The sequence below is a fragment of the Aulonocara stuartgranti genome, assembly GCF_965226115.1.
Source record: "Aulonocara stuartgranti genome assembly, chromosome: 8".
NCBI classification, from domain to species: domain Eukaryota; kingdom Metazoa; phylum Chordata; class Actinopteri; order Cichliformes; family Cichlidae; genus Aulonocara; species Aulonocara stuartgranti.
This window is the reverse complement of record NC_138959.1, coordinates 18,323,723-18,345,054: the sequence shown is the minus strand read 5'-3', so window position 1 is coordinate 18,345,054 and position 21,332 is coordinate 18,323,723. Positions and strand designations below refer to the sequence as shown.

Genomic DNA, 21,332 nt, shown 5'->3' with positions numbered 1-21,332 from the left:
TATGCAAAAGTATTTAACTACCTCTCACTTCTTTATATATTGCTTTCAAGGAGCCAGACTTTACCATCAGATTTGATCCACCATCTGGAAAAAGTCTAATTATCAACAGCTTAATTTTTCAACAATGTAGTAAAAGTATATCTAGATAGAAAATCACAACGAAACTCATGAACTGGCCTGCCAAAGCCCAGAGTGGGATCATCTCAAGACAGAAAAAAAGAAAAGAAAAAGCCTGGATAATGATGAATGAAAACTACTTAATAAAATTACATGAAAGATGCCTAAGAGAGTTCAAACTGTGTGAAGAATAAATGTGTTCATACAAAATGACCATGCATTTGCCTGATATACTGTATTTCCATGTAAACTGCATCACCTATGTCCCATTATCCAAGCAATGTATAAAAATGAGGGATAGCTTCTGACTTTAACGCTGTATTGTATTCAATTACATTCTTTGGCTACGTCCACACGTACACGGGTATTTTTGAAAACGGAGATTTTCCGTTTCCGTTTTAAAAAAGAATCCCGTCCACACGTAAAGGCAGAAATGAAGGAAAACGCTGCTAGGAACATGCCAAAGCAGCAGGTGGCGCTATATTCCTAACCGTGTAGAAATGTTGGCCAATCAGAAGTCTAGAAGCCTCAGTGGGAAAAAGTAAACAAAGCTGGAGAGTAAATGTGTGTATATATGTAAGCATTTAAACACTGCAGAGAGTACAATTAACAGTATTGTAGAAATTCATTTCACCGAAACAATAACGTGGCGCACACTGTGACGTCAAAAAAGGCGCACATCTTTGACGCTGCGTTTTCTCCGTTTTTCTCGTCCACACATAAATGCAAAAACGGAGTTTTAGAAAATATCCACCCTGGCCGGAGTTTTTAAAAATCTCCGTTTTCGTGTGGACGAAAGGTGCAAACACATAGAAAAATCTGCGTTTTCAAAAATACCCGGGTACGTGTGGACATAGCCTTTGTCAGTTTAAAAACGCAGGCTATGGGGTAGCTGAAATAGTTAGCTTAAACTGTCTGCCAAAGGTAGACTTATCATCAAGCAACAACAACTGCTAACAAAAGTAACAGGTAAGTAGGCTTAACCTAAAAGAAACGGGATATTAAAGTAATAAAAACGGCTTAAATAATTATCTAAAACGAGTAGCTAATAGGTAAAGCTAGCAATAATGTTAAAATTGTGTTAGCATATAGTTTAAAGATAAAACTAGTGGAAGAGTTAGAGTCAAAGTAAACCCACTCACAGGTAGGACAAAGTCTACAATGGCTTCTACAGTGTGTCAACATAAAACACAACACTGAATAACATCCAGTTTCAAATAAGGATACATGAGCCTATTTTGCTGGGCTGTGGAGGTACATCACACCAAAAAAGGCTTGGTGACCACTGATTGTTCTGTAGAGTGTTTCTCTGTGTATTGTGCCCTCTAGTGGCTGCCTGGTGCTGTGTCTGTGCCTGTCTGTGGTCACCCTGCTGTTACAGAGCCTGTGGGTGCCACTGGAGATGACCAGAGATGATCCTGCAGGGAGCTCACCCGAGGATCTGGGTAACTCATACACACGAACACACAGTTTAGTTTACAAGTGGATTTAGTTTCCTATTAAAACTTTTCTGAAAATGCAAAAATGGTAATACATTAGCGCGCACCCACATTACCATAGTTTTGGGCAACAGTGATTATGAAAGAAGCTCTTTGTGTGCAGAGATTAAGATCTGACCTGACTGATTTGCCAGTGTTATATGAAGATTTGTACACAGTTCCCGGTGGGCCCTCCCAGGCGTCTGACAGTTGTGGGTTTGTGGCCAATCCCAAAATCATTTGTCTGGCTAAACTGTTTCTCTAAAGGAAGGCATTTAAGATGGTGTAGACAAGGTTGTTTGGGAAGGTTTCTTAATTCACTTCACTTGACTTATATGAAGTGTGGTAATGCCACACATAGGAATACATTTATACATAATATGCTTCTACAGTGAATAAAAATAGCTGTCTTGTGAGGATTAGTAACCAAATATATACACTTAACATAAGAAAGAGCCAGCTCTTTTGTGAAAGACTTGAACAATGTGCCTATCAGTGAATCGGTTTCAAAATGCAACCACAAAAGATGATACTTGTCTAAACATTCCGATGCTTTTCGTCTCAAATTCTAGGAAAATTGTTTTTAGCAGACAGTATAACCCACTCCTGCATTTAAGCCACTGACACACACAGCCACAATTGCTTTGTGCTCTGTGGGACCCACCAGAAGTTGTGTACAAAGAGCCACCCAGCAGTAGTTGTACTGGAAAAAATACCACATGGGAATATGGCCTGTATTTATATAGCGCTTTACTAGTCCCTAAGGACCCCAAAGCGCTTTACATATCCAGTCATCCACCCATTCACACACTGGTGATGGCAAGCTACATTGTAGCCACAGCCACCCTGGGGCGCACTGACAGAGGCGAGGCTGCCGGACACTGTTGCCACCGTGCCCTCTGACCACCACCAGTAGGCAACGGGTGAAGTGTCTTGCCCAAGGACACAACGACCGAGACTGTCTGAGCTGGGCCTCGAACCGGCAACCTTCCGATTACAAGGCGAACTCCCAACTCTTGAGCCACGATCGCCCCACGATAGCTGTACACAATTAATCCAGCTCCTATTTATCACCAAACATTCATCTCTGTGGAAAATCTGCAGTTTTGCAAAGTTATTTGATATATTAAATCTTAAAATGATGCCCGATTGCACTGATATCGTATTATGAAAATTCAGGATTTCTTATTTTTTGCACATTTGTCACACTTACAGTTTTCTGATCATCAAACACATTTAATATTAGACAAAGATGACCCGAGTAAATACAAAATGCAGTTTTTGAAGGATGATTTCATTCATTCATTTCCTACCTGCCCTTTGTGGAAAAAGTAATTGCCCCTCCTATTAAATTATGAAATAACGGTAATTAACCACATTGTTTTGGAAAGCTGAGTTCAGTTTCACTTTCCACACCGTGACCTGATTACTGCCAGACCTGCTGATTCAAGAAATCACTTAAACAGAACATGTCTGACAAAGTGAAGCAGGCTAAAAGAGCTTGAAAATCAACACATCATGGTACGATTTAAAGAACGAACAGAGAGGCAAAGACATTGACATCCAATAGGCTGCAAGAGCTTACAAAGGCTTTCTAAGGTTTTGGGACTCCTGTGAACGACAGCGAGAACCATTATCCAGAAATGGAGAAAACTTGGAATAGCGGCAAATCTTTCCAGGAATACCAACCAAAATGACTCCAACAGTGCACTGACAACTCATCCAGGAGGACACAAAAGGACCCAGAAAAACATCTGAAGAACAGCAGGCAGGGAGAAAAGTGATGATTCTAAGGGGGCTTGACTGACAGGGGGCCTATAAAAGCGTAGATGTTTGGTTCACAAAGTATTTATGAACGCGTTTGTTTTCTAGCATTAGTTTTGCTTTTTGGGGATTTTTTTTGGCAACAAGGAATAAAATCCAGTGAGCCCCTGACCCAGCGTTTGATCCCTTTGGCATCTCTGCTCCAATTTCCAAGTGTGAACTCTTAGATCCAACCTTCTGAACTGCTTATCTCGCAGAGGCTTATTTTTGATGCACATAATTGATTGAACCATCAATTCTGCGATCTACCAGGAAATCCTGAAAGACAACGTCTGGGGAGCAGTTTTTGCCTTTGAGCTCAGTGGCACTTGGGTTAAGCAGCAGGACAATGATCATATGCAAGTGCACCTCTGATTGGCTAATGGAGAGACCCAGTCAATTCTGTACTTCAACCCCAGTAAGATACGTTAGTATGATGACAACAGGCCTAAAAACCCTCCACTGTGGCTAAATTAAAACAATTCTGCACAAAAGAATGGGCCAAAATTCTTTTTCAGTGTAGTAAAAGAGTATTTGTCTGTTATCACAAAGGCTTGATTGTACTTCTTGCTGCCAAGGTTGACACAACCAATTATTAGGTTTAGCTGCCAGCTACTTTTTCACATACGGCAGGTCGGTTTGGATAACTTTTTTCTCATAATAAATGAAATCATCATTTAGAAACTGCATTTTGTATTTATTCCGGTTATCTTTGTCTATTATAAGAATTTGTTTAAGGATTTGTAACATGTAACTGTGACAAATATATGAAAAAAAAGAAAAAGAAAACACAAATGAGGAATGATTTGAATTTGATTTGAAACATTTTCTATTTTCTACGTCTGCGACTTCAAAGTAAAGGTTGCAGACATGTAAACATACAGAAACACATGATTTTACTAGCTGCACAATCTTTACAAGCTTTGAACTATTACAGTCATGCAGTTAGCTTGTAAGTTATTGCAGGGTCCCATGTCCTCTCTCATTGTCTCTGCACCCAAAGGAGCCCTGGCAGGCCAGTAATAACATGTTGACAATCAGCTGAGCAAACAAAGATGAAATGACATTATGATTTTCTCTGTGCATCACAAGTTAAAGCCAGTGTAGCACTCAATATTTGATGCTCAATGCCAGCAAAACTATTTTAAAATGCTCTTTGTGAATAGAATTTTTGTTTGGTCAAGACATCCTCAATATATTACGCTGTTTCACTCTGAACTCTTTAAGCATCATCATCAGTATTTATGGCAACATACAGTCGCTATTTTCACAGTTAGAGGGCTGTCTAACTGAGGTTCTGACAATGAAAAATGCTGCTTTAGGTCACCCAGTTACTATATACTCCGTCCACATGCCCAAACTCAAGAAGTAGAGGGTTCTTGTTTAACTTGTCATAATAGTCAGTGTTAAAAATATCACTGTAACCTACCTCCTTTGGTCAACTAGCAAGATGTATGTATGGTGACGTAGGGCAACTGACCTCTTTTTTCATGTATGTGTACAGTTGTGGTGAGAAGTCTACAACTGTCAGAAGGACTATTATAAATTTACACAAATCTTTTAATAGGTTTATGGTTCTACAGTGTCTTTTAACTTCACTGGACCAAGGCCTATTAACTTCTCATTAGCGATCATGGTGGACTACAACTGGTAGTGTTTCTTTGCAAGCATAAAAAGGATTTATTCACCAGCCCTCACTGGATTGACTCAGAACTTTGGGAAAGTCCAAAGAAACTTGGTGAAGAGCTTGGTGAAGAGCTAAGAAACAGAATTGTAGATTTATACAAGTTGGAGCCATTTCTAAACAACTGCGGATTCCAAGGTCATAATTCAGACAGTTATACGTAAGCACAAGTTATTCAGATGTGTCACCACTTTGCAGAGGTCTGGAGGAAGACTCAAACTGTCACCCTTAGATGAGAGGAAATCGGTTAAGATAGTTAGGAAAACCCCATGAACCAGGAAGGTTCAAGTCTGCCATGAATGGGAAACTGCTGGAACACCAGCGTCACCGTTAACACTGAAATGAATCTTACTGAGAAGGTGCAGACCAAAAAATCAACACCATTGACCTCGACTGAAGTTTGCGTCTGCCTACGGGGACAAGCCTCCTGTAGAAAAGTTTGATGGTCAAACAAGTCAAAAAATTGAGCTAGTGGTCACAATGACATGAGGTATGTTTGAAGGTATAAAGGTGAGGTTTTCAAATTTAAGAACACTACAGCAACTGTCCAGCATGATGGTGGTAGCGCGGTGCTTCGGGGGTGTTTTGCTGCCAGTGGTACTGGTGCATTGCACGAAGTGGATGGAGCAGTTAAAAAAAGAGGACTACTTCCAGATTCTTCAACTACACCTCACATCAACAGTTAGAAGATTGGAGCACATAGAAACACAAGTGGGTGTTCCAACAGGACAATGATGCCAGACACACAACAAAACTGGTTCTGGAACGGCTAAAGAAGGATAACATTAAGCTGCTGGAATGGTGTTTCCAAAGCGCCGAATTCACCCCTGTTAAAAATTTGTGGACAACACTTAAAAGCTGGATCCATTTCAGGAAACCAAACAATTCAAATCAACTATACTAATTCTGCCTTGCAGAGTGAACTAATTATGCCATAAATATCTGCTCGAGGTGGAACTTGCTATGGGAAATTTAACCAACTATTAGTGGGGTTGTATGTGGGTCTTTATGTATACTTTGACCCTTTGACGATCAAAGAAAATTCAACATTTAGGTCAGTAACAGTTTGTGCTACTCAATCATATCTACCCTTGAAAAAGAAAAGTTCAAAGAAATCATTAAAAGTCCAAAATTCATGCCCATGAGGTGGGGATGTAAACTCCTAACCATGACTGTATATCACCTCAGAGACTTTTCTTTTTGCTTGATTATTATTATTATTGTTGTTTATTTAAATTTTTGATTTATTAGATAGCGATAGTGAAGAAAGACAGGACAGCAGAGTAAGAGAGTTTGAAAACATGCAGCAAAGGGCTGTGGGCGGGACTCAAACCCAGTCTGCTTCAAGTCCAACCGGCAAACTGGAACGCTAAAGAGCCTTTTCTAAAGCACGTGAGGTCAGTATTTTGAACTAGCGTGACCTCTAATAAAGAATGTGCAAGCATTCGCTAAATAGAGTGGTCTCCCTCCTGGTTCATCATTCATTGTTGCTCAGTCAGGAAACCTTAAAGTCACATTTTAACCCACTGAGTTTGCTATTTCTTGGGGTTTATGGGACAAGGTTTGAGCAAATAAGTTTAGTCAAATAAAATGCAATAGTGCTCTTTGTAGTGAAAGAGTGTGTTTTTATGAATACCTTTATTTAATAGACTAATAATATTCATTTTAGACTTAATAATACCACTTCTAGATTACAACATGTGACATACTCTATGCGTATACTTTAAATTACAGGTCAGCGTGGGCTTAGCTTTCGTAACCTGGCTCTTCGCTTGGAGGCTTTGAATACTCAGGTACAGAGGCTGAGCAGAGAGAAAGATGGCTCCAAGCTGACCAGAAATGATCTCACTTTGCTGCTGCAAAGGTATTGATTTGTGGAGCTCAGTATTTTTAAATATAGATATGACTTATAGTGCATTTTTGTGGTCACACATGGGTTTCTGCTTTTTCCCAGCTTCAGACAGGACCAGCAAGGTTTGGCTCGTTTAGTAGAAAGAGAGCTGAAAAGAGTATCGCAGAGGCTTGATCAGCTCAGCCGTCACCACCAACACCACCATCAGGCTGAAGCTCCAACACCACTTGTTAGCCGTAGATCACACACAGGTGAAGTCCAGGCTTTTATCACTTCCAATATTTCTTAAATGACTTAACATGGTTTACATTGTGTTTACAATGATCAACCTCGATTCTCTTAAACTAAAACGATGATACAGGAATAGACTTACCATATGTGCTCACTTTTTTCTTGACTTCAAGAGACAGTTTTGTATTTCATTGTTCAGTTTGGATTTGTTATTTCCTGTGGGTGGAAATTGTAAACTTGTACGCAATGGTTTGGGCACCCATGAGCAAATAATATTTGCTTTAGTGGTAATTATTGAAGTAAAAATAAAGGGAATACAACCCCTACAATAACAAACAGACATTAAAAATAAATCTTTCTTCAAATGTAAACACATCAAAAATTGTGATTAGGAATTTTCTGCTCACTACAGCTTCAAAGCTACAATGAGCAAATTTGCTGACTCTAAACCTTGTTCTGACCAAAAGTCGCTCTAAGCAGCTAAAAAACAATTCCAGCTTGCAGTTTCTGTAGGAATTAAAATGAGGGAGTTGTGGTAGTCAAGATGAGATCTGGGAAAAAACTTCTGGAAGAAACTCTATCTGCTGAACCAAAAGACAAAGTAAACCCTGTCATATTCAGTCATATGCATAGGGGCTGTGAGAAGGTTTAGCTGGCGTGGACACCTAACTATGTGAATGTCATAACTTCAGAATGAGACAACGTATGAGTTTCAAATTTATACCATAGGGGTATCTACTAAAAATCTTGGATGAGTTCGAATCTCAGTGACCTTGACCTCAAGGTCAGAAGAAGTTTTCTGAAAATCTTGTGAATATTTTAAATTTCATTCAAATATTCACAGCACAGATGTGTCTACTAGGAGGCTGAGGGGTTGTGCTGGCAGTTGTCAGTGTTTTTGAATCGTCCTAGTGTCAAATCATACGTGTCAAGAATTAGAAGTCAGTTGTACAAGTCTGAAGTTACTCACACATTTTATTTTTTATTTTATTTTTGTAGAGCAGATAATGCTTTTTGTTTCAGACACATCTCCTCATTAGCCAATCATCACCTACACACTTCAAAAGCTGTCTGCCAATTTAGGAGGTCAGTAATTTGATCCCCAGCTCCCGCATCTGTACATCAGAGTATCCTTGGGTAAGGTACTAAACTCCAAGCACCCTGTAATTGATCCATCGGGTTTGCATATGTCCATGAGTGCTAAAAACCTATCTATGGATGCAGCTCATAGAGTTCTTTGCATGCTAGTTGAGAGTAAAAAAGTGGGTAACACTTTACAATGCAGCCCACAACTAAGGGGGTAATTCCGCTGTAATTAAATGGCTTTATAATGTATTTTATTTGGAATTGCAATTATATTTGCCTAAAACTACTTAAAGGCAGTTTCACTAGAAGGAGGTAAAAAGTCAGGTTTTTACAGGAAACAAAGAAATAATGATACTGTCAGTAACCTTAAGTATTACGTTATTCATTGGTAACATAGCGGAAAAATAAACAATATTTCTCCTTCTTTCAACATAAGTATTCGGTAAATATAGAGTGGCTTAACTTTGCCTACCTTTGATTATTTTTAGATAAATATATTTACACTGTAATTTCAATTAAACACTTTGAAATCCTATTTAATTACAGGAAAATTGTGCCCTTAGTTATGGGCTGTATTATAAAGTGTTACTGTCAATTGACTATGCACTAAACAGGGAAAGGAAAGAACACTTACGATGGCCAAATCGAACAATTTTAGAATTCAAAAAAATTCAAGTTACTACTGGGTTTTTTCAAATCAGTGACTGAATAGAAACAAACACAGACGGTGGCTCGTGTGTCCTCTTTTGAAAGAACTTCTCTTATCTGCTGCACTAACAGCTTCTACATGTAGCCTCATCATAAAAGTCCTCGTGTGAACAACGTAAAGCAATGTCTGGATATAAAAGACTTCTTTGAGGGACAAATAAATGCTAAATTGTGCCATTTGGCCAAAAAAGCCATAGGAATTTGATAAAATAACACCTTGCAAATCTCCAAGGAGTGTGAGCTCAAGCTTTTGGAATGACTCCCACTGTTCTCTGACTTCAACATTATTGAAAATCTGCAGGGGAATTTTAAACATATACAAGACCACCTAAAACTATTTCAGGAGTTATAGTTATCCGCAGGACATTGCAGACAGAATAAAGACAGACTTTTAGCTTGATACAAAACAGATGACTTAATGGGATGCCGAAACTTTTGCACAACCCGAAGTTATAGTTACTTAACTTCAATTTTAAATTTGCAAAAAGTGAATTACCATTTTTTATATTACTATTTTTTCCATTCAGAATTTGTAAATTGTCAGTATACAACTGTATATCCTGTATATATAAAGATTCTTTGCAACTGAAATATGTAAAATCAAAGGTGTATTTTTTTCAAATAATTAATTATTAAAAATATATTCAGTATAATATTTTCAGTATAACAATCAAGTATATTTAATTTTATCAGATTCCATTAAATTTAACAATTTACCTATGAAACAAAATGACATGGAAAATTTACATATAATCAAATTATTAGTTAGTTCAAGTTTTCCAAAACCAAATTTGAGGAGATTAAATTTGGCTGACTGGGTCTCACTGAGAGGTCGGGCATATAAATCTTTCCTAGTTTAACTTAATTTTAGAGTTCCCTTCATTAGAAGCACTCCATTGTTCAAGATCCAATAAGAATTATACTTTTTTAAATTAAACTGTGCTTTGACTATACTAAATAATAAAAAAAATCCCAATAATTGGCTGGTTACTTACCTCTCTGTGGGTGCCTGTATCGGTACAGTGATCCTCTGAGCCAAATGTATGGTTCACAGCCTTAGAAAAGGTTAACCACACACTGAAATTAACAAGCTGTGATAATAGAAGGTGTGAATGGTGGGTCTACAGGTCAGTGTGTGTGCAGGTGGTTATGGGGGATGAAGTCCTTGAATAGAAGTTTAACAAGTCCCACATAGCCAGCACCAATCCACTGGGCATGGGGAGGGAAAAAAGTTTACGTTACGACCCTCCTGTGAGGTGTCAGGTGAGAGTCGGGTTACGCACGCACGCCAGTTAGCACGCGAAGGATTGTATGGGTATGTGAGTGCCGGGGATGGGTAAGTATGATTCAAAAAGTGGAATTCATATAGTTTAGGCCACACAGACACCATCACATGGATATGCTTGTAGACACACTTCTGTGGACATGCATGTCCACATGTGCCACCCGCATATTCAGAGGCACACACTTCCCACCAATACCAGCCTATTCGCCCCTCACCCTCTCCCTCCTACATTACCTCACACTCATAAAATATGTCTGAATTACCCAGGAGTCCTTTCACCAACTTGTCTGCCCATACTCCTGTTTTTGCAGAAGGTTTTTTCTTTCTTTCTGCTGTGCTCGTATAGCATAACACTGTTTTTAGGTGCTCATGCTTCAGCTCAGCCTACAAGTTTTCTTCTCTTTCCCTTTTTACTAGGTTGTTTTACACAGTTAAGGACTGTGTACTTTGGCAAGGCCAGCATGGTAAATGGGAATGTTTGGTAGGAGGCAGGTGTGTCAGGTGTGCGTGAGTGCATTCATTCCAGTTGATTGACATGGGCTAGAGATGGTGGGGGGTTTACGGGAAAGGGTCTCTGAGAGCACTAGTCTAATACCTCATACAGGCATGGCAGCACTATACATTGTGCTGATGGCTGCTACTCACTGTGCACATTTCAGTCAAGAGGTTGTATATCAAAGTTATTGTCCGCTGTTCTTCATTAGCCGAGTTGAGGTGACTCAACAGTATACGTTTTGTTACTGATGCAGGAATTAAAGAATAATGGTGCATTCAAAAGTGCCATAAAAAGGAAAAAAAAGTTTGACGGTTAATATGTTACCCCACAGGGTCCAACGAGAAGTGTCAAGTGCCAGTGGATCCTGCATATCCAGTATGTGCAGAGAAGGTGGAGGTGAGAAAGTGGAAATGTTTTGGAGTGCAAATTTAATTGGTGTATTGGAATGCTTATGCCCATATTAAAATGCTTTAAAAAAAAAAATATTTTTACTATGAAGACATCCTAGCAAACATTTCAACCTTGAATGACTTTTGTCAATATCTATTTCTGGTCAAGAGACAAGACTTCCATTTCTAATCCTACTTAGCTAATAGATTTGTTATTGTATCAGCTCCATCCATGGCTTTATGACGCAATATCTGTAACTGGCCAATATGTTAAATTCATTATGTAACACAAGTGTTGTGCATTTTCTTAAAAACCCGATAATACTAGTCCTTGTAAATGGAAAAGACGCTCTGTGGCTGTCCATACACAATCAAGTTCTAAGCAAATTAGTTGTTGCTGACAAATGCATTTAGTTCCTTCATTGTAATCACCTGATCTATACTTTTCTCTCTCTTCTCTCTTTGTGAGAGGGTGTGACTAAAGCTCTATTCTACTGTATGTGGAAGCAATGTCAAAAATTTGTTCATCTAAATGTGGAATCTTCTTTACACACTAAGGTTAATTGTGGAGTTCCACAGGGTTCTGTACTGGGACCAATTCTATTTACATTATAAATGCTTCCCTTAGAAGGTACACCGTATATTTTTATTGTTATACAGATGACACCAGCTCTTTCTACCCATGAAGCAAAATGACACACAGCAATTAGTTTATCTGCAGGAATGTCTTAAAAACATAAAGACCTCTAACTTACTGTTTCTAAATTAAGATAAAAGTAAGGTTATTGTACTCTGTTCTAAAAATCTTAGAAACAGTATCTAAAAAGGTACCTACTCACTCTCTACCTAAAGACGCTCTCTCTTTCATTTTTAATATAGCATATAGTTAGGGCTAGGTCAGGTGACCCTGAATCCTCCCTTAGTTACACTGCAATAGGCCTAGTCTGCTGGGGGCTTCCCATGATGCACTGAGCCTTTATTCTTCACTCCTCTGTTTTCACTATTTGTGCTTATGCACCATTTTGCATTTAATCATTAGTTTTATTAATCTCCAGCTCTTTTTCAGTGTGTCTTATCGTTCTCCCCTCACCCCCAACCAATCATGGGAGATGCCCTGCCTTAGCATGAATCTGGATCTGCCAGAAGTTTCTTCTTGTTAAACTGAAGTTTTTTCTTCCCACTGTTGCGAAGTACCTGCTCATAGGGAGCCACTGTTGGGGTTTTCCCCCTATTATTATAGTGTCTTTACCTTATGATATGCTGCTGTTGCGATTTGGTGCTATATAAATAAAAGTGAAATGAGTTCAGTTGTATTGAAATGAATGGCAGTGAAATGAATGTGTCATTTATGGTTCAGTTTTTGCAGTGTACAAAGACCAATTTTGATCAGGTAAAAAACATGTTTAATAACATAACAAGTTTCTCTGTGGCAGTTCCTGCAGGCTCAGTGGCAATCAGACCCCTGTTATGCTTTTTATGGAGTGGATGGTACCACTTGCTCCGTACTGACTTACCTCAGCCAGACAGAGGACTTTTGTCCCCCTCGAGATGGAAGAAACCACTCTAGTCTGCCATGGCATCAGAAACCTCAAGCTCACACAAAGAAGGTAGCTTCTTGAAGCGCCTGTGTATGTCGATGTGGAATGATGACATTTTCACTGCTTTCATGTTATAATCATTTGCAGGCTGAGATACGTAAATCTCTACTCCCACTGTATGAAGCGATCAGCAACAACAGCAGCCCAGCAATGAAGTTTATCCGCTCCAGAGTGGAAAAAATGTCTGAACGGTGGATACAGGCTGGTCTGAGGATGAAAGAGAGCAGCAATAACACAGTCTCCACACAGATGAGGGTATATGTATAAGTGATTAAAGTTTATTGAGGTATTTCATTTTATATAGTCGATAATCAATGAAATAATAATTTGGGACTTTATATACTTTAGGTGCTGCTTTATCCTGGTGCCCTATCTGGAAGTGTTGGCCAGCGTTTTGAAGCAATGGTGGAAAGAGGTGGTCCTTTAGGAGAACTGGTTCAGTGGGCAGACCTCAGCGCTTGCCTAACAATCCTTGGCCACAACCTGATCTTCAGCACCTCACAGCACCAACTTCACAGGTTACTACTACTAATTTTATTTATTTTGACATAATTTCATTAGTTAATTGGACTGAATAGGATTTATACTCTGGCATCACTGATATATGATGTAATTACAGACCTTAAAGCCAGTTTATACATGTTTTACACAACCTTGTGTTTGTCAGTCCAGCTAATCTGTGATTACTTTACACTGTAGTGATGAAAAGAGGGAAACAATATTATTGTTGTCCTTTCTAGAACCTGACTTGTGTTTGTTGTGATTAATTCAGCTTGATAGGTGCTGCTCCAGGCAGAGGCAGCTGTCCGATCCAAAGGCCCCTCACCTTTGACCTCATTTATACCGACTATCATGGCCTCGCTCACCTCCAAGGAGCCATGGGACTGGCTTTCAAGCATTACCAGTACATAAACAATTTTCTGGATCATATAGGAAGTACATTTCAAGTCCTTTCTTATGAAGACTTTTGATGTAGTCATAAATGATTTAGAAACTACCATTATTGTCATTAATAAAAAATGATATTGTCATTAATAAAAAAACCACCAGTAATAATAAAAAATTACTTCTGTTTTCCATAAAGTTGAACTTATATGACACGTTTATACAGCTTGCTTTAGTGGATTATTGTTTCAGTGTGAAGTAGGAAAACTGTGAGATCCTTTAGTCAAAGCAATTAAACATTTACATGTTGTTTTGTCCAGTTTTTATTGGCCCTGATATTTGCCCGACACATTCAGGGCTTTGTGAGATTTTAAATATAAGTATGTCACATGATGATTGCAGCTTTATGCGCCAAAACATGTAGTAATAAGTATATCAATGAATGACAAAAACAACAATCTTTCTAGGTGTCGCTTCAGAATCTTGGACTCATTTGGCACTGAACCAGCCTTTAACTTTGCGAGCTACGCACGTAGCCATGGATATAAAACGCTGTGGGGCAGCTGGGATCTCCAACCTCCACAGTACATGACCATGTTCCGTAAGTTATTTTGTACGCATGTTGATTTGTACCTATGTCTTTCCTACGCATGGATACAATTATCTTAAAATGCACTCTAAATATATGTCTCCAATGCAACCCTCTAAGTGTCCTTACAATGAGAGGATTAACAGCTAAGGTTAAATAAACTTCGTGCCCAGACGGAGCTTTCATTCCAACACCTCTCCTTGTCATCTTTCCCACCCTGCCGGGAGATGGAGAAAAGCTGGAAGCCCTGGGCCGAGAGCCACTCTTCATCCCTCAGCTTGGAACACTGTTTATTTGTCCTGCTAAAGGAGGAGGGGGGTGTTAGTTGAGGATGTGAGAAGGACCAAAAGACAGAAAGAAAACAAAACAGAAGAAGGACACGGTAGGACGAAAGAAAAGAATGAAGTTTGAGAATGTTTAAGCATTTATGCTTCTGTTTTGCAAAAGTCCAGAGGAAGACAGTTGACTGAAGGATTACAGGAAACAAGAACTGTAAACAGGCAGAAGAAACCAAAGGTCGCTTCATTCACTCCCAGCTTTTCTCCAAACCCCCACAAGCTGCATGACCATAGCAGTGTTTCATTGCATATCACTACTATATCTGATAGGTGTGTGTGAAGCGGTGAACCCAGACAGACGCTGGAGACAAGTGGAGCTGAAAAGGAGCCAGCAGGAAATTCTGTGCTGGGTGAATGAGGGGAGATTTGGCAAAGGTCTTTTAAACAAGTATCTTGAGACAAGAGGACAGCACACACACACACACACACACGCAAAGGTTACAAATCGATGTTTGAACACACACCTTTGCTGGCACATTCCTTTTAAAGTAAATACTCATCTCTCACACCTACCTCAGTGTGTCAGAGGGCAGCAGGGTGGCAGCTGCCTATCCAAACACCTAACCCTCTTATATATGTGGAGTTCTCATTTCCTTCAGCGGATGATTTATGCTGCACAGCATGTTTTTCCTCTTGCAGAATTTTAATATAAACTGTTATTCAACTATAGTCCTAATAAGCGTCCTCGGCAATAGTAGCCTTCACATTTCTCTCAATCAGCTTATTCTTTATGTCATCTTCAAAGCAGATAGGTTCATAAGTGTTCACCGTCTTTGATCCAGTTTAGTTAAAATAATCACCAAGTTAGGGAGAAGTTTCTGCTCAAGTCTGTCAGCATTTCTACCAAAAACTTACTGGACTGACTTGCTGCTTTACCTTTTTCTCTCTGAACGTAGCTGAAGTTCAAACCCTTGAGTAATTATTTTTAGATCTCCTTTAAGTCCTCTTTGCTCTGTTCTCTCCAGCTCACACTCCTGATAATTCCTTCCTGGGCTTTGTGAGTGAAGGAACCGTTAGGAAGGGAAGCGAGCTCGAGCCAGTGAGCTACAAGAAAGACAGGATAGCGGTGGTCTATGGAAAACAGGACTACATGTGGCAGGTATGAGGACCAAAAAAAGTGCATATATACCAGAAAACAAACATTCACAACAAATTATGCCAAGAAGTCCTCTACTTGATGGCTATGAGAGGTTAAATGCACTGCAACCTTAGGAAAACACCAACTATTAAAAAACACACAACACAGCTGAGCTTGAATAAAACACAATGGCAGTAGAAAAAAAAACACGTTGACATTTCCTTAAGTTGCAATGCGTTTGAAACCTCGTGGCCACCATATCGACTAGATCTTAGTTTGTACGTCACCCAAAACTCAAAAATACTTGTTAATAGACAGACCTGTAGAACTACTTATTTAAGGATTCATGTTTTGGTGTGAACTGCACTGGAGATATTGGGTATAAAAATGTCTGCCTTCTCTCGAGTACGATAGTTCTAGATGGTACTGCTAATAACTGCGTTACTAAGGGCACTAGCCACTTGAATTGTTGAAAAGTTAAAAGATAAGTAAATCTGAAGCTCCATGGCAATTGTTGTGAAGCTTTTGCCTTTATACCAAACTATGCCTGCCAGCCAAAGAAAACATGCAACTAGCAAACCTTATAGATGAGACACGGAGCATTAATGTCAAGTGTCTCATCAGTGGTAGATAGCTAGGAGGGGGGCAGAGGGCATCTTCCAGTCTACATGTTACCAAATATTGTTGAGCAAACTTTGGAAACACTGAACCCCTGATCTCGATGTAACTATTAGGTTGAGCTCACTTTAAAGAGCAGAAGTAATTCCAAGTAAATGGGTGAATATGGCTTATGTGGTGTGATTTCATTCACTTAGAGCAGAACAGTTAAATACCATACTATATAAATACCACTCCATTTATTTGCATGCTTGCCAGGTTGGTGGGTTCACTTTGGTAGAACGGAAATGGTTCTGTTGCTCACAGAAAGTTTGTGGCTTTATTTGAGAAACTTGATCGTTATTTCTGTTTTTAAAAGGCATTTTTTGGAACTTTTTTGGAGAACCACAAGACTGGCAATGTTTATTCCGTTATGCTGATGTGAAGGCAAACATTTCTACAGCCGGTATCACCAAAATTGGGAAGCTTACACCAGATGGATAAATAGCGCCACAGGACAGAAGAAAATATTTATATCATGTATATTTTGGTTTTGAACACGCTTGAATTTCATGTACTCAGTGATCCATCTGTTTTTTTTTTATTGTTGTTGTTTTTCTGTGTGTAATCTCCAGGGTAAATATGAGTATGTGAAAGTGATCAGTGAAGAACTGGAGACTCACGCCACAGTCTATCAGCCTCCTGGACACACATTGCATCTGCCCAGCTTCATCAGAAACCACGGACTGCTGACTCAGGAACACTTTCAACAACTTCTCCGTAAAGCTAAGGTCTAATTAAAGCCGATCACAGTGTAGAAAGAGAATTATTTTGGATAACCTGCAATATTATAAATCTTCCCTTTCAGTTGTTTGTAGGTCTTGGCTTCCCCTATGAAGGTCCAGCACCTATTGAGGCAATAGGAATGGGATGTGTCTTTATTCAGCCTAGATTTGACCCTCCACACTCATCAGCCAGCAATGACTTCTACAAGGGCAAGCCCACCACAAGACAGGCAAGCAACTCTTAAATCATGGGGATAAAACGTGAAAATAAATATTTTATATTATCTAAATTGTTATTTCATTGTTGAATCCCAAATACTGGCAATATTTTATCAAAGATATAATAACAGTTTATAATTTTCAATCGCAGATCTCCTCCCAGCACCCTTATGCTGAGGAATTCATTGGTAAACCCTACGTATGGACTGTGGATGTGACCAACAAGAGTGACATACGCGAGGCCGTCAAAGCGATTCTAAGAAGTGAGGTAGTTTTGACTAAATATACTAAATCACAGTTAAACTGTATGCTCAGTACAAACATGCACACATATTATTTCCCCAAATTCCATTTAAGGTAGCGTGTTTATGTCTGATCTTGCAGGTGAAGTCCTTCACTCCTCAGGAGTTCACTTGTGTGGGAATGCTGAAGCGGGTCCTTGGTTACATCACTCACCAGGTACAAAGATGTAAAAAAGCGATGGAGTATTATTATTAGGTGGTACCCCAGCAAATTTCAGTCATAAATCAGATTTATGAAGTATGTTCTGAAATGTGTGGAAATCTCAAAAAAGAGTGCATGCCTTTGTAAACCTATCAGTTGACGCCTCGGTGCCTTTGTTGGAATTTTTGTGGTCAGAATTTTACACAATAATTTGGGGCTTTTAATTATTTTTTTAACTGTTCTTTCCAGAGTGGAATGATTGTACAGCATACATCGTTAATGACTTTACAAATGAAAAATTGGGTGCACAAGTTGGTAATTATTTTGGATTTTCTCTAATCCTCACAGGTTTTAAATTAGACTTACAGTCTCAGGTGTATACAGACACTCACTTCAATCTTTTAATAAGTTTAAGGTTCTACAGGGTCTTTTAACTTGACCAGGCCAAATCCTATTAACATCTCATTAGTGATCATGATAGCCTACAACTCTTTCTCTTTGCTGGCACAAAAAGGATTTGTTTGACAGTGCTCACTGGATTGACCTCAGAACATTGGGAAAGTCCAAGGAACTCAGTGAAGAGCTAAGAAGGAGAACTGTGGATTTACACTAGCTGGAGCCATTTCTAAACAACTGCAGATTCCAAGATCATAATTCAGACAGTTGCACGTAAGCACAAGTTATTCAGATGTGTCACTTCTTTGCAAAGGTCCTCAAAAGGGAATATGGGTTCAGGAACAACGCAGGAAGCATGAAGGCTCAAGCCTGCCCTGAACTTGAAACTCCTGGAACACCAACGTCACTGTAAAGCGATTTTTTACATCACAATGCTCCAAAATTGATGTATTCAAGCTTGACTAAAAATTTGCAGCTGCCCACGTGGACAAGCCAGATGTCATCTGGAGAAATGTTTTATGATCATATGAGACAAAGATTAAGCTATTTAGCCACAGTGACAAGAGGTATGTTTGGAGGAGTAAATCTCAGCCTTTCAAACCTAACAACACTGTATCAGCATAGTGGTGGTATCATCATGGAGGTCTACCTCCAAATTCTTAAACTTTACTATTGGGTCCTATTGGATATTCCAATAGAGCAATACCATAACATTCATGCCCATGATGAGTGCATGGAAACTTCTGATCACAACTGCAGTTCATATGAGTAAAGTATTGACAGAAAAAGATTTCTCCAGTTGGGGATCTATCAAACAGAATATTATCAAAGATGTGTGTATATGTGTATCTATATAATAGATAAATCCAGATTTTAAGTTAAAGTCAGGATTGTTTCCCAGGCCTTTGTTCCCTTATGAGCGTTAGATAGAGGAGCGATTTTTCAGTTCTTGCTTGGTTCAAACTCTAATCGTTGTCAGTTTTTTCCTTCTCTTTGTTATCATCAAGAACTTCTGCAGTAAATCTGTCCCTACTTGGCCACCAAAAAGTGCTCTGAGGGTTCACCTCGCTCCACTGGGTCAGTCCTGTGTGAGTGTGTGCCGGCGGTCCTCCCTCATGTGTGAGCCGGCTCTGTTTCACCACCTCAACACCCCTGCTGCGTTTACCAGGTGAGAAATTAGCAAACACTGACACATGCACATCTGGAAAAAGACCGAGGACAAAACATGAATAAAATCATGTTTGAGATCTCTTGGTGGTAATAAGATCCGAATGTTAATGCTGTGTAACCTTTTCAGCAGATAAAAATCAGTAATCACCGCCGTTTTTCTTGTACAACATCCAGGATTCCCCATAAAACTGAACAAGATCACAAAGACACCATTAAACAAATACAATGCAATATAGTAGAATGTTCTATAGTATCAACATGTACACTACTGTATATGCAAATAAATTAATTACCTTTTTTTAATTTGCAGGCTTGGATTAAGTTGCGCCAGCGTGCTGCCGGAACTCAACCACTTGTTTCCTTCTTACAGTCCTTGGGGTCGTCAGTGTGGCCTCCAGCAGGAGCCCCTGCTTTTCAGTTGTGCTGGCTCTGATCCGTCCTATCGCAGACTGTGTCCCTGCAAATCTCACCTAACTGGATAGGTTGCAATCTGTCTTGACTGCCTCTAAGTAACACTGAAAGAACTCAGGAAAAGCACCAAAGAGCCATCTGCAATGCATGCTGTACAGGTAAAGATTCCCAACAAAAGGGAGACAGCTCTCCCGCCAAAGCCATTGAAAGCCTTGCAGTCATGTTTGTGTACGTGTACACATTCAAATAACATACAATTCTGAGGAAGTAACCATGACTGAATGTCCTTTCCTTAAAGTACTTGACAAGCTGAAGAACTGTAAATCCAAGGCCTGATTTCCCTTGGCGTCAAGTGTTACTGTAGCTTAAGAAAAAAAAGCCTTTGAATGCCGGCAATATGCACCTCAGGGAAAATGTGTTTACATGTGTTTAAATCAAGTGGAAACTGGCACCGGCGAGTACAAAAGCAGACCAGTTTACATCAGTTCTTCGCCTACTCTAGTCATACACAGTGCAGTAGGCTTCAGTGTTATGCAAAATAAGTATCTAATTATTCATTCGCTTACAGTAATGTATCACAGTGGCCAGTGCTGCATGGGATTGCTGCTCATGTTGCTCCTTCATGCTTTGCTGGCTGCAGATATTAGCCTGGGGCCTTAAAGGAGAGAGGGTGACAGCCTAAGTGATGAGGCTCATTATCGGAGTGAATCATGGATAACCTCTGAATCCATTTGGGAGGTCACAGCCGTATGACCATTATTATACTGTCATCTAAACCATTGGTTCCCAACCATCTTTGACTTAGGAAACCCCCTCAGCTCTTTTTAAATCTATGCCCCCCCCCCCCTTCCCCACTATTGCTGTAGGAAGGAACTCATTGTTTGGCTTTCAAATGCAAACTTTATGTCATTTAAACCTGGGAAAAAAGTCAGTTAAGACAGAATTAATTGTATTTTCATGATTTTTAAAAAAATAGAAATTAAAGCTTAAAATGATTTTAATCACAACGAGTGTCTCATTTTGCACTGGGGTTCCAGGATTATTCCCCGATTGCTTCATGACTTACAGATTTGTTGAGAGCCCAAGGGTGCGTTACGGTCCAAGCTGATATGAACAAAAATGGAAATCTTACATATGTACATTTAATCATTTCCATTCTGAAAGCTCAAAGAGTCACACAGGCTTTTCTCATCACCCCCACCAACCGGTTGCACAACTACACATGAAAGAAACAAATGATAACAAGTAAAGGTGAAACTACAGCTCACAGTCAGTGATGAGGTGCTGCACTTACAAAGCACAGCTGTTAGCAAAGATGGCTCCAGCAATGGCAACAAGCTGCTGTTTTGAGCTTGACTGATGTGAGGTTTTTCTTGGAAACAACACGCTGATGAACTGGTGGAAAAAGAGACCTTTTTTTTTGCTTCGGTACATTTTATGTGACCAGAACATGTTGTCACTCAGAGATCAGACCGCTCAGGCCTGCGACAACAAGACTAGTTGACAACATGATAGACTAGTAAATGGCTGTGAAATCGTCCACAAAAACAATATTTGTGACAGCTTTTGTGCATTTCTGTGAATTTGTCTGGCTCTGTCAGATGTGACTTTTGCAAAATTAGCTGGACCCGTCCAAAGATGATGGAAATGGACTTTTTTTTAAGTCAGGAGGGTATTTGAAACAAAGGAAAAT

The 21,332-nt window shown here is 39.4% G+C and overlaps 1 protein-coding gene and 1 long non-coding RNA gene across 13 annotated transcripts; one reads left to right on the top strand and one right to left on the bottom strand.

Moving 5' to 3' along the window:
• The first annotated feature begins 20 nt into the window (after positions 1–20).
• LOC309712897 (alpha-1,6-mannosylglycoprotein 6-beta-N-acetylglucosaminyltransferase B-like) lies at positions 21–20,436 on the top strand. Of its 12 annotated transcripts, none has more exons than XR_014278445.1 (18): positions 21–1,086; positions 1,447–1,562; positions 6,817–6,946; positions 7,037–7,185; positions 11,072–11,136; positions 12,563–12,736; positions 12,815–12,982; positions 13,076–13,245; positions 13,500–13,631; positions 14,080–14,213; positions 14,810–14,914; positions 15,505–15,638; positions 16,850–17,005; positions 17,083–17,229; positions 17,370–17,486; positions 17,603–17,677; positions 18,177–18,331; positions 19,066–19,118. XR_014278445.1 is itself a non-coding variant. In XM_082544072.1 (18 exons), the coding sequence occupies exons 2-18, from the start codon at positions 1,520–1,522 to the stop codon at positions 19,708–19,710; spliced, it is 2,232 nt and encodes a 743-aa protein (XP_082400198.1). In that variant the 5' UTR covers positions 22–1,086; positions 1,499–1,519; the 3' UTR covers positions 19,711–20,436. The 12 variants fall into 12 exon arrangements, 11 of the variants coding, with proteins under 11 accessions (XP_082400195.1, XP_082400202.1, XP_082400201.1 ...); XM_082544072.1 differs by lacking the exon at positions 18,177–18,331 and adding an exon at positions 19,539–20,436 and having other exon boundaries at positions 22–1,086; positions 1,499–1,562; positions 19,066–19,226; XM_082544071.1 differs by lacking the exon at positions 18,177–18,331 and adding an exon at positions 19,539–20,435 and having other exon boundaries at positions 22–681; positions 19,066–19,226.
• On the bottom strand, positions 19,175–19,591 carry LOC309712902. The gene is made up of 3 exons (XR_014278448.1): positions 19,522–19,591; positions 19,348–19,416; positions 19,175–19,259 (listed from the first exon to the last, which is right to left on the bottom strand). It is a non-coding gene; the product is annotated as an uncharacterized lncRNA (long non-coding RNA).
• Positions 20,437–21,332: the final 896 nt, after the last annotated feature.

Bases quoted from the DNA above. Each gene is read 5' to 3' on its own strand.
- LOC309712897 (XM_082544072.1), top strand. From the start codon at position 1,520: ATGACCAGAGATGATCCTGCAGGGAGCTCACCCGAGGATCTGG. The intron at 1,563-6,816 runs GTAACTCATACA...TTTAAATTACAG, and splicing joins GAGCTCACCCGAGGATCTGG to GTCAGCGTGGGCTTAGCTTT. The intron at 17,006-17,082 runs GTCTAATTAAAG...CTTCCCTTTCAG, and splicing joins AACTTCTCCGTAAAGCTAAG to TTGTTTGTAGGTCTTGGCTT.